The following is a 12,260-nucleotide window of genomic DNA, read 5'->3' on the forward strand; positions in this document are numbered from 1 at the left end:
GTTTCTGTGCAAGGCTGATGGCCAGCTCTGCTCATCCTTGCAGAGTTCATGCAGGCTGGCAAAACAGATGCCTTTTTGCTTGCTTTCTAGGTCACCTTTTGCACACAGTCTCTTTTGGCTATGAGCAGGAGTAATAAGTAATGAACGAGCAATCAACAGTGGCCCTTACTAAACTGGTATTTGTAGATACTAGCAATGTACATTTAACATAAAGCTTTTTATAAACGATCAGAACTTGGTTAAGGATGCCTGATGCTTTCATTCATGATTGATTTGCACCTTACCTTGTCTTCCCAACTATTCCTTTTTTCCGAATGTATTTCTGTCTTGTACAGTTCATAAAATTTTGTAGTGAATAACGTCCTGCGTTTGTACAGCACTTAAAACAACAGTCTTTTTGTGGGCTTTGAATAACTGTAGTCATTTTTTTGGTCATGCTGCTTTCCAGGCCAGAATAGGAAACAAAAAAAAAATCAATTTAACAATGAGGCTTTCAATTAAAGCTTAAAAAAAAAAAAAAAAAAAATAAAAAAAAAAAAAATCCTTGTGGAAGCTCCCTTTCATCTCCAGATTTTTTTTTTTGTTAGTAAAGAACATTTGAATTTAAATATAATGGGAAGATAAAATGAACACTTAATAAAACAAGTGCTTCTATACTTAGGAAAGACCCAATTGTTATCAGTGGAAAATTCCAGGCACTGTTGCTTTTAACGTCATATTAAGTGGCACCTAGAAGTGTTTTGATTCATAACATTTGCCAGAATATAAATGGAAAGGATTTCTGACAAAAATAATATTGGTGTTGCGTGGAGTATAAAGGAATGTTTATAACGACACATAAAAGCAAGAGAGTGTAATTGTTCATAGGAAGATAAGCAGAAGAGGGTATATAATCTAGCCTGCAGCTCTGGGAGTGATGGCTTCACCCTTTAAGAGTGTAATAACTTAAGGTGGCAGAGATGAGAAAGTCACGGAGGACTGCTGAGTGGCTGCAGCCTCTTGTAATGAGACTGTCCTTGCCTCGTACAGTAACAACATGCATCTTGTTGTATCTGTATCCCCCATGTAGGGATCTTGCAAAGTCTTTTCAGACACTTCTTAGTTTGTTGTTTTGAGACTTTTGCACAATACCATCAAGGATGCTAGAGGGAACGAAACCTTGCCGGTTTAGTGGTGGCCAGCATTCTGGTTTACTTCCCTTACTAATCCCGTGTTATATTCCTGTTTTATTCAGTAACCCCTGCTGGATGCAGGTTCTGAGCACATACAGATCTGTCACACATACAGTCTCTGACTGTAGGCTACGACTGTGCTGCTGGTCCTGTGTGTGCTCTCATAATTCAGATAACCAGCACAGGACTATTTTGAAAGATAAGAAAGTGCAGGAGGCATTTGTTTTTATTCTCTTATGCCACCTTCATGTGTAAGTTCATTTTCTCGAACTGATTGCCTATCTAAACACCAGGTCTTGGCCAGTAACTTGACAGTGTCACAACAACTGCATAGTAGTATTTTTTCCAGAAGCTTAGCAAATATTCAGTCCACAAACTGATACTTCTGGAGGGTTTGGCACTGTCTGGAGTTGAGATAACTCAACTTGTGGTTGTGTGTTCATACTAATCCAGCACAAAGCTGTGCCACTGCAAAACGTGTTGTATCATACACTGCTTTTCCACTTAAGTGTGTGCCAGCGCTAGATTTCACATGGCCTTGTAAATGAATCTGATAGGAGCCTGACCTAGATACAAATAACCTTCATGTGTATGGGATGGAGGGAGAGTGTAGGACTAGGGCTGTCAGAAGGGAGCTGAAAGGTATGAATGTTTGAAGTGGTGAGAAGGGGCAGGAGAACAGGCCCCCCTCCCTTTGATAGCAGTGTAAATTTATGCCACGTTTAAGTGACCGTTCAGTTGCTATCAAAACCCTGTAACTATGCCATCAGTAGCAAAACTCTGCTTTTTTTTTTATTTTTTTTTTTCCTCCATAGTGAATAGCATACCTGACCTTAGCATTTGTTTTCTCCCATCTCTCTTAGTATCCCAGCAACCATGTACTTGCTATGCTTTGCTCTTAATTCATTTGTAAGCTATTGTGGTAAGGGATCATGTTTTCCTCTCTTGCTGTGGTTATCAAACCTGACCTTGATGAAGTTCAGAAGCCTCAGCTGCAGTATAAACAATGCTGGGGAAGAAGTAAATGTATAAATAACAGTAACTTGTAGGACAGTCAAATTCCTCCCTGGCTTATGTGGGTCAAGTCTGTGAGGTCTCTAATAAAGTGTGTAATGCCTTGTGTGCAATGGGGATTTCATTTGTGAAGGAGGCTTCGACAAACATTCTTGAAAAAGGTTTAATGGCTAGAGGGAGTGCTGCTTTTAGGAGGCATTTTAATGCTGTTACTGTTTATTCTTTTCCTTTTTGAAAGCTTTCCACTTTCTAAAAGATACGATGATAGTAGTGTTGTCTGTAAATAGTCAGCATTAGCATTTTAATTTTTTATTGGAAAAGCTTTAAAAAGCCATACAACAGATGCAATAATGTGGTTCCATCTGACTGAAGAGAGGCACATTGGCCCCCCCTTACAGAGCAGAACAACTCATGATTGCAATTTTAAACACTTGCTGCAAAGAGGAGAAGGAGTGGGTTAGTGCTTTAGCAAAGGACTTCATGTGCTTGCTTTGTAAAGCCCTGTATGATATTGCAACACCAAACTGAATGGTTCTGATTCTATAATGGCAAAAAACCCACATGAAAGTGGTGGTGGTGGGGGAATTGTCCTTTTTTTGGTTGCATTGTTTAGCCAATTTTGAAACTTCAAATTACCAACGCTAATTTAGACTACTGCAAACTGGGATAAAAATTAGTGCGTCTGTCATGCTGGCTGCTTATTCTGTAGAAATCCTTTGTGTAGCATCCATGTAGTTCAACTGTGGCTATGTATTTTTAAGGTGAGCCCTTTCTTAAATGAGTTTTGATCTTGTTTTTCGGTCTGTGAGGTTGGAGCCTAACTGTGATTTTCCTCTCGGCATAGTGTAGTCAGTTCTGTCCTTAGTCACACGTACTTGGTCCCAGCATAATTTAACTCAAACACTGAGAAGAAGTCCTGATGTGTCATCAAGTAAGGACTGACTTGCCCTTTTAGTTCCTAAACTTTATTCAGTGTAGATCCTAAAATCTTGAAATCTGAATCTTCTTTCAATTGTTTGTGAGATGCTTTTGCTACTTTTCTCCTTCTTTTTAGTTTGTTTGGGTTTGGGGGGTTTTTGTTTGGTTGGGTTCCCCCCCCCCCCCCCCTCTCCGTCCGCTACTCCATATCTCAAATTTTCAGTCCATCAGCCTTGGTTTGCATGGACTCTCAGCCTAGGAAACAAAGTATTTGCTGGCTGATGTCATGTCTCTTCAGCCTTCGTGGTATTTAGCTCTTTACTCATAAATCACTCTTTCTAAGCTTTTTAATCATTAGAGTTGCTCTTCTTTGAACATGTTCTACTATTTCAGTGACTTTCTGGTAATATGATGCCCAGAACCAAACATGTTCTTCCAGCTGGGTTTATGCCAGAGCTATTTAAAGTCGCTGTCTTACTCCTTCCCTCACCCCCTCTCTCTGTGACCTGACATATCATATATATAGGCAATCCAGCCATGCATTAAGCTGATTTTCAGGTAGGTTAAACTGTGAACTTCTGTCAAGTTTATTCTCCCTGTTAGTTGTGGACCCTCTTATATTAATTACCTTGCAGGTTGCATGTCTGTATAAAGAATGTGTTTGAGAATTTTCTCCAAGCCTTATTGATTCCCCCCCCCATGCTGGACTTCACCACTTGCTGTTGGCAATGCTAACCTCTCTGATACATCTGTATTTCTCAGTACCTCACAATTTGATGATGTTTCAATTTTGATTTTAATTACATCATCTTCCTCATTAAAAATTCCCCAAAGAACACCATGTGTTCCACAGCTGGAATAAGGGTGCAAGGGCATGATTAGATGTTCTCTCCCCCATGACTGCTGGAGATTTGTGAAAGTATAGCAAAATGTGATGCAGCCTAGGTGTTGCTGCCAAGAATTGTAGTAATTATATCCTGCTGAGCAGAAACACTGTCTTCCCTAAATGGGAAAGATGGAGCAGAGTGGAGCAGTAAGTAGGTGGTGGTGAAATACAGGCACCACAAGTCAGGATTTCTTGAACCAGTCTATAGCCTTGTTTTTACCCATCTGGAAATCTGTTATAATGCTTCTTTGTGGCTGTTCTTTCTAGTGCGTTTCAGCGAGGCACAGCCTTTTTCTATAGAAATGATTCCTTGCCTTGCTTTTAAAGTGATTTAAAATTAGGGCCTCATTCCATGGTTGCAGCCTTCTCTTGCTTTTCCTGCATGAGAGCCACTAGCCCTGTCGTGTTTTGCTGGCAAGAAGATGGATGATCCTCCGGGGTTGTCTGAATTAAGGGAACTGTTGTGAACTGAAACACTCGGCCTGATGTTAGGAAGAATTCTGGGTGGGGAGGAAGGGGTGGGTAAATCCTTCTTTCCTTACCCAGTTTTGCTATCACAGAGGAGCAAAGAGCAACAGATGTCTCTGTGATAATAGTGCATTTGGGCTTGCTGCTGCCACATCCACCTCTTCTTTCTCTCCTCGCCCAGTGAAGTGGTAGGGCAAGTGCCGTGTCCCTGAGGCACAACCTGTGGGGACACTCATGTTTGTTTCCTGCACTGTCAGTCGAACAAAAGGAACCGTTTGTGTTCCTGCTGACATTGGTTGTGCCGATTCTTTGCCTTGGATTAGCTGTAGATGCAAGGAATTCTTTCTGCTGAATAATGAATGCCTGTAAAATGCAGCGAGAGAAGAATGATACCTACAGGGGGGGTGTTCTGATAGCGTAGGGCAGTGCAAGCAGTTGGCCAAAAGGGATCATTCACTTAGCATAACTTTTGGCGCTCTGTTAGCTGTTAGTAGTGGGCTGTGAAAACTTTACAGTTGTAGTATAGACAGTGCTAAATTTTTTAAATTGCAACTTACAGGAAAAAAAACCCTTCAAAATCCATTGCTTTTTTTGGCATTTTGACATTTTTGGACTCCACCTTCACTTTGCGATACAGCATGTTACGTGGAATGCTGGGCTACCCTGTGTGCTGAGACAGTGAACTGCTTCAGGCAGAAACTACGAGCATGTTTGGAGAAGATAATTTTAATTAGCACAATTAAAAACCTAGCTGCTATTGGCCTAAGTTATCCAAATGTTGTTACCCTCTAGTCCAGAGAAAAATTACTTTCCCACTGTTAAGAAACATGATGGAATTAGTCAGCAATGTGTGTTCCAGCAATAAATATTTGCATATAGGCTAGTACAGCAAAGATCCCCCCCCACCCCCAGCAGCTAGCTGTGCCTCAGCAGTGACTTGAAGGCTTGCCAGGTCGTGAAAGTCAAGGCCAAGCCCTTGTCAGAAAACAAGCTAGTGAGGACCTTTTGGATGCCACTGTGCAAAGGATACTGTTTTAACTGAACAGATCTCAGTCCACAGCTGATACTCTTGGAAGAGGTGCCAGGCGACAAAAATAGTTGTATATTCTTTGGCAGATGGAAAAGAATGCTGTGTGTTTCAAGCTGGTACTTTATTTTGTGGTTGTGGAGTATTCAAGTTGAGGACTTGGAGTTGTGGATGGCTTTCTGTATATGAGTCCTGAAAGTGTATCTCGCTCTCACTATTTAGTTTGATGTCCTTAGGAGACAAAATACTCCAATATAAGTGGACCACCTGTGTGTTACCTCACCATTCAAAGCAGCTAGAAAGCTGTTTGGAGTAGTCAACACCGTGTGCTCATAAATGAGTGAAATGTCTTGTCATTCTGTCCAGTCAGCTAAGAAGGCCTTATATGTTAGATTTTTAAAAAAAACCACACTATTGTTAGTATCTAATTGACAAAATATTACTCTGTTCTTAACTTTGCAAAACTCATTGCCTTGCTTTTCAGTAGCCTTAATATTTAATTAACTTCTTGTATAGTCACTTATTGTACCAAAGTTGAAGGGTTTCTTTCTAATTTTAGTGCAAACTATTAAGTTTGCAAAGGTGCTAGATTGAAGTAATGGGCTTGCTTTGAAGAATTTTGCTAGAGAAACCACTGGTGGCTTCCAAAATGTTTTCAGTTAAGATGGGTTCATATTTAAATAGTTGTCTTTAATATCTTAATTTTTATAGTTCAGTCTTAAAGACAAAATTCACCTTGCTCAATAAATGGGTTGATTTGGCTTTATAAAGCCATATATTTCCTGTTTATCATGTCAAACCCTTGTGGGTTGTTTCTTTTGGGTAGAGATAGAATTTCTGGCTCTGAAAAGTAAGGATCTAATCCCAACTGCATTAAGGACTGTTTCTTTCTCTTTTTTGACTGTAGCATAATGGTATTGAGGTGGGTATAGAAAAGCATTATTTAGCGCTATAGTGGGAGAAGCAAAGGAAAAAATTTCATGACACAAGGTACAGTGATAGTTCCTGATGTCACTTTATACTGCATGACATGGCACGTGTGACTAAGAGAGACTTTCACTGAAACAGTTTTGTGCTGGTGCCTGTTAATTCAGTCAGTCATGGGGATAACTGTAATACAGAACAATATGTGACAATCCTAAGGTATTCTGTAAACACCAAAGACGACTTTGAAGTTATCTGGTCTGGATTGAGCAACCTGGGCAAAATTAATTTTAGATTAATTGATCCTTAAAGACTCTGCACATGTATTACTTACAGGAAGAATCATGACTTGGTATCTTTCCTAAGTTTTATTAGACTGCTGCCCAAACCAAAAAAAGCCAAGGTGATATCACCAATTTAGGATTTTTTAATGCTAATATTGATCACTGTGGATGAAAAATGGAGCAAGACAACTGTCAAATCGATCACAAATGTTAACGAATCTTAATCCAAGGAGCACTTAGCTTTGCCATTCCTTGCCTCCCAGTAGAGTGCAGTGCCATCTTTAATACAATTTTCTTGAACAAGCATAGGTTTAATGGACTGATTTACTAGAAATTGCAAATGTGGCAAATTTTATTCCCACAAAACTTTGAAACCTAGAATATCCTTCAATAAGCAGTTGTATGAGGCACTTTTCTTAAGCGCAACAATTGAGAGTATTTTCAAATGTTTTCTGTGCTTTTTATTGCTTGTGGGATGTAATCATGAATGAGCATGGGATAAGAAATATTAACCATGGTCATAAATCAGTGAACCATTTTAAGAGACAATTTGATTTTAATATTTCACACTTTACTTTTCCTCAAAAAACACTGTTTATCTAGTCAATATGGCCTTTTCAATAAAGATAAAATACTCGATATTGTCTGGCAAGGAACACAGTCAACATTTTCAGTGTGTCTTTGGCCAGAAATTGGCATGAAGTGTTTAATGTGTAGAATTGTAGATATTTTCTTCTTTTTTCTAAATCATTCATAACTAATTTTACTATTGAAGCTATCTAGTTTGTTAAGCAAAGGAAATATTCCCTGAAGCAGATGAGTTGGACTTGGGGGGTGGGTGTGTGTGTGAGACAATCTTGAAGGATTTTAGAACTAGTAAGTCTTGTCATCTTACATCCGGTTTTAAGTTATAAATTAAAAGAGGGAAAATGTGTTTCTGTCCATTTTATCAATGGGCAAGCTAGGGATTGAACTGAACTAGACTGGATGGAAAAAAATACTTTTTCAATTTACAGAAGAGACCACAGCTGTCAGGAGTTGGTTCCTGACTTCAGCACATCATGGTATGGGGGTTTAGGCAATGAATTCGCTCCATTCAGTGTTATAATTCACAGTAAAACTTTGACCAGAAGCATGGACTGCTTGACAGTTGTTTACCTAACTTTAATTGTTGATGATATGTCTTCGTCTTAATACAGTTTATTGTAATTTCAAATGAAATTTAAAACATTTTAGAGCAATACAAGTAAAAATATCCTAAAATCTATTTAAACTTAAAAAAAAAAACAAACAAAAAACAACCTAGCCATATTTTTTTAACTTTTCCCTTCTGCTCTCTTCCAAAAACATAAAAAAGCAACATAGTTCAGGATGTATCCCAGATAATAAAAAGAGAAATCTTTTTTTCAGTGATTAAAAAAACTGGTAGAAGATTAGATACCTCATGGCAGCCAATGCTGGGATCCCTCAGTCTAATCACAGAGGTTCGAACTTAAACCTTCCCTTATGTGAATTCCTGATACAAATATTTGTAATGCTTTTTATATTCTGAGTATAAAAATTTTCTTGATTAAACATCCCAGTTAGTTGGTTACTTCTCTTCCAAACTATGATGTTGTTGGTTCATATTCAGTTCAACTGTTGTCCTCAGTTTGTTGTGAGACACACAGCCTGGCTTTTGTGAAGATGAATGGAAAGCCTGAAACCTGTTACTTGTGAAACTTTTATTTTTGGAAACAGTTAGAATTTAACCAGAATTATATTCCCATATTCTGTATTTTAAATGCACACATCTAGGGGAATTTCTCTTTCTCTATATGCTAAAGTTACAGGTGGGAGTTGAACAAGTGAATGGTAACAGTTACCTGCAGTTACTAGGAGGCCTAAAGCCATCTATCTATCTCGTTTGTAGTGCTACAAGAATTGCAGCAGGATATGAACGTTTTGTGGTGTTTATCTTAATTATGTACTTAAAGGCCAATTGTATCCTGGGCCGCATCAAAAGAAGCGTGGCCAGCAGGTCGAGGGAGGGGATTCTGCCCCTCTCCTCTGCTCTGGTGAGACCCCACCTGGAGTACTGCGTCCAGCTCTGGAGCCCTCAGCATAAGAAAGACACGGACCTGTTGGAGCAGGTCCAGAGGAGGGCCACAAAAATGATCAGGGGGATGGAACACCTCTCCTATGAAGAAAGGCTGAGAGAGTTGGGGTTGTTCAGCCTAGAGAATAGAAGGCTTCGGGGAGACCTTGCAGCCTATCAGTACTTAAAGGGGGCTTATAAAAAAGATGGCGGCAAACTTTTTAGCAGGGCCTGTTGCGACAGGACAAGGGGGAATGGCTTTAAACTAAAGGGGGGTCAGGTTGGACGGGGCTCTGAGCAACCTGATCTAGTTGAAGATGTCCCTGCCCACGGCAGGGGGGTTGGACTAGATGACCTTTAAAGGTCCCTTCCAACCCAAACTATTCTATGATTCTATGAAATTTTAAATGAGCTTTTCATCTCAAACTGCTTTCACAGCTATGAATTCTTTAGTAGGGAAATGATTTAAATCACTGGCACTGGACTGAAGTTTGTTTTAAGAAACTTGTTTATAAATCCAATTGTTTTATGTAAAACAAATCTGAATTAAACTGAAAAACAACTGTTAGGTTTCTGAAACAACAAACCGCTTTGTAAATGCCCTAATATCTAGGATATTATTTACCTTTATTGTTTTGGAGGCTAATTCTACAATTATTTTATGCAGGTTCCTACTGGAACATCTCGTCAAAGTTACCCAGCTACCAGCTATCAGGACTTCAGCAACTGGGAATCTCTAATGAAAATTAAAGAGGGGCTGCTAAGACAGAAAGAGATTGTGATCGATCGGTGAGTAACTTGGTCCTGCTGCATTGATTAGATTAGATGATGTAAAAGCTATGATGTAGAAACTGACTTTCAGGAGAGCTGCTTACTCAGTAAAGTTGTCAGGTTCCAGTCCAGCAAACATTTATGCACAAATATGTGGGAGATAATCTTTGCTAGGAGAGAAGACTGGCTGCTGGCTGAAAGTCTTTTACAGACTTGGAAATTGACTTACGGGTTTAATGCCTCTGCAATGGAAAAGGGAGAGTGAGACCAACAGCCGGTTCTGCTGTCAGCTTCCCCATTTTAGCTTCTTACCAGTCTGGGGGTTTATATCAGACATCTTTCTGCTTGTACAGGTCTTGGAATTGACTTGCAAGATGAAAATTGGTAAACTGCATTGCACCAATTTTCTTTTCCATGACAAGTACAGAAATGCAATATATTTGAAGCCAGTTGATAAAGCTTTGATAAATTGGCCTTTGCAGTAACATTCAGTGGTAAAATCCTATTCAAATGCTCATACAAATTATTCAGATAATAAAATATTAAATTTGGGATCTATATGTCAGTAAATACATCGGTTCTTATTAAAATTGCTATCAATCTGAAATGGGCCTTGGCAGTAACTCACTGCTGTTAAGTTGCTGGTATATCTGAAGTAATTTCTGGAGTTCTTGTTTCGATAAAATGAAGGCTTAACAAGGAAAATGTGCTTTTAATAAAGGGCTTGAGCTTAATGAAGCTTACACTAAATTAGCAGATGTCATCAGGAGCTGCAGAGTTTGGATGTAGGACATTTAAGAAGGACATTTTTATATTTGACATAATTTATCATTTGGCTTAGTCTGTGTTTTAATAATAAACTCTTGGCTCATGGCTGAAAGAGGAGTGGTTGTTCTGATCTTGAAATAGTTGTGCCCTCTTATTGATAGTTTGCTTCACAGCATGAGGAGAACTGTGTAAAGCAGGTGTGTGTTGATCACAGGAATGTCAGGCATCCATTATGAATGTTTTTATATTTCATCTAGCAGTTCCTCTCTTTTAATGGGTGGAGATAGACAACTTGGGCATAATTTACTTTGGGACCAGGAGAATTATGCTTGTGCAAGATCTGTTCCTTCCTCTATTGCAACAGAGCAAGGAATTGCAGTGGTTTAAGGTGTTTCTGTCCCCTAGCAATCTGGCCAGTACCTCTGCTGGCATTGTAGTGATGAAGGTTGGCATCAGCTTCCCCAGTTTGATGTGGCATATTAGTGTGCGTTTACCTGCCTCTGCAGCTGAAGATGGTATGCAAAGTTACGAACTGCAGGGGCTGAGGCATGGGCACACCATCCCACCCTGTCAGCTCTCCTGCAGAGGTGGTGATCTCCCAAGGGGTTAAGCAGTTAAAATGGACACATCCTTGACTGTTGCATAGATCTCCTCTGTCAGAGCCTTTTGATCAGCTGCTTAAAGGCTGTCTAAATTACAGTGGTTTTTTCAGGCTTGCTGTATCAGTAGTAATGCTGTATAACCTGCAGCCCACCTCTCAGGGCCCAAGCTGTCAGCAGCATTTGTAAGTACATTGCCCATGATGGCTAGGGGTGGTCTTTGGTGCCTCTGCTGAGCATATTGTCCTCTGCAGTCTACATGGAGGCTTGTTATACAATGGCAACTAAAAAGGCAGTTCATGTTATTCTTCTCACACTGGAAATGTATTTACAGTCAAGGGTGAAGTTTCTGAAGTGACAGTTCGTAACCTAGTTGTCTGCTAATGTTACTTGATACTGTCCGTGTTGAGGAAGAAAAACTATTTCTTGATATCCAATGGCAGTGTGCTGGTTCTTTTTTTGTATGTCATACTTTTGTGTGACTTAACAGTAGTGAATGCAGTTCTTCCTGGATTTCTGACCAGAAGTCGGTTGAGATGATTCCTTTTCATTCAGCTGAAAAGGCAAAATACACTCTGGAAGCTATTGAAGTGAAACAAAGACCACTTAGTGATGTTAGTCATTTCCTTTAAGTAGACACTTGGTGTTAGGCGTGTGTTGTAAATTATAATAATGCAGTATAATAATACATCACAGAAAAGGCTCTTTTTTGAATATTGGGCAAAATATTTGCCTTAAAAGTTGTTATTTTTAAAATGAAATAATTATTTAAAATAGATGGTTTGTATTATTTAAAATTAGTACAAAGTGATGTTGCGTATTTAGAAAGATTTTACAACAGATTTTTTTTTTCCTTTTTTTTAGGAAGAGGCAGTGCTTTTTATGACAAATAAAAACACTTTTGTTTTCACTCATGGAGAAAATGGTACATAGCTGCTGTCCAAAATCCTAGAAATAGAACTCCATTATAAAGCACAAGTGTTATATTTCTTATTAGATGACGTATTAATAAGACTTAAGTGTGAATAATACCTTTCTTCAAGGCACTAAGCGGCACTAAGCAAAAATTTGATATTATCCATATTTAACATGTGGGGACACAAGGCCTTGCACTGAGAGTCAAGATGATGTTTATGAGTAAACCTAAGTCTTCCAGCTCCTGGTCTTTCTGAGCTTACTTTAAACTTCTTTTCAGAATTTATTTGGGAATAGTGACCTAAAATAAATATATAAAGTTTGCTAAAGTGTGGTTAATTAGTATTCAAGATGGTGGTAGTTACATTACAGAATTTATGCTTTCAGGAGGTGGAGGAGGAATTCTTTTCAACAGGAATTCCTTTTCCTGTCGAAAC

General features: G+C 39.0%; 1 protein-coding gene across 1 annotated transcript in view; it reads left to right on the forward strand.

Moving 5' to 3' along the window:
• CEP85L (centrosomal protein 85 like) overlaps window positions 1-12,260 on the forward strand; it is a 205,330-nt gene that overhangs the window by 160,177 nt on the left and 32,893 nt on the right. The window contains exon 5 of the mRNA XM_009289182.1: window positions 9,438-9,559. Within this exon, the coding sequence (XP_009287457.1) occupies window positions 9,438-9,559 (122 nt within the window). The remainder of the gene's footprint in view (window positions 1-9,437; window positions 9,560-12,260) is intronic.

Source organism: Aptenodytes forsteri, unplaced genomic scaffold, assembly GCF_000699145.1.
Source record: "Aptenodytes forsteri isolate BGI_AS27 unplaced genomic scaffold, ASM69914v1 Scaffold217, whole genome shotgun sequence".
Lineage (NCBI taxonomy): Eukaryota > Metazoa > Chordata > Aves > Sphenisciformes > Spheniscidae > Aptenodytes > Aptenodytes forsteri.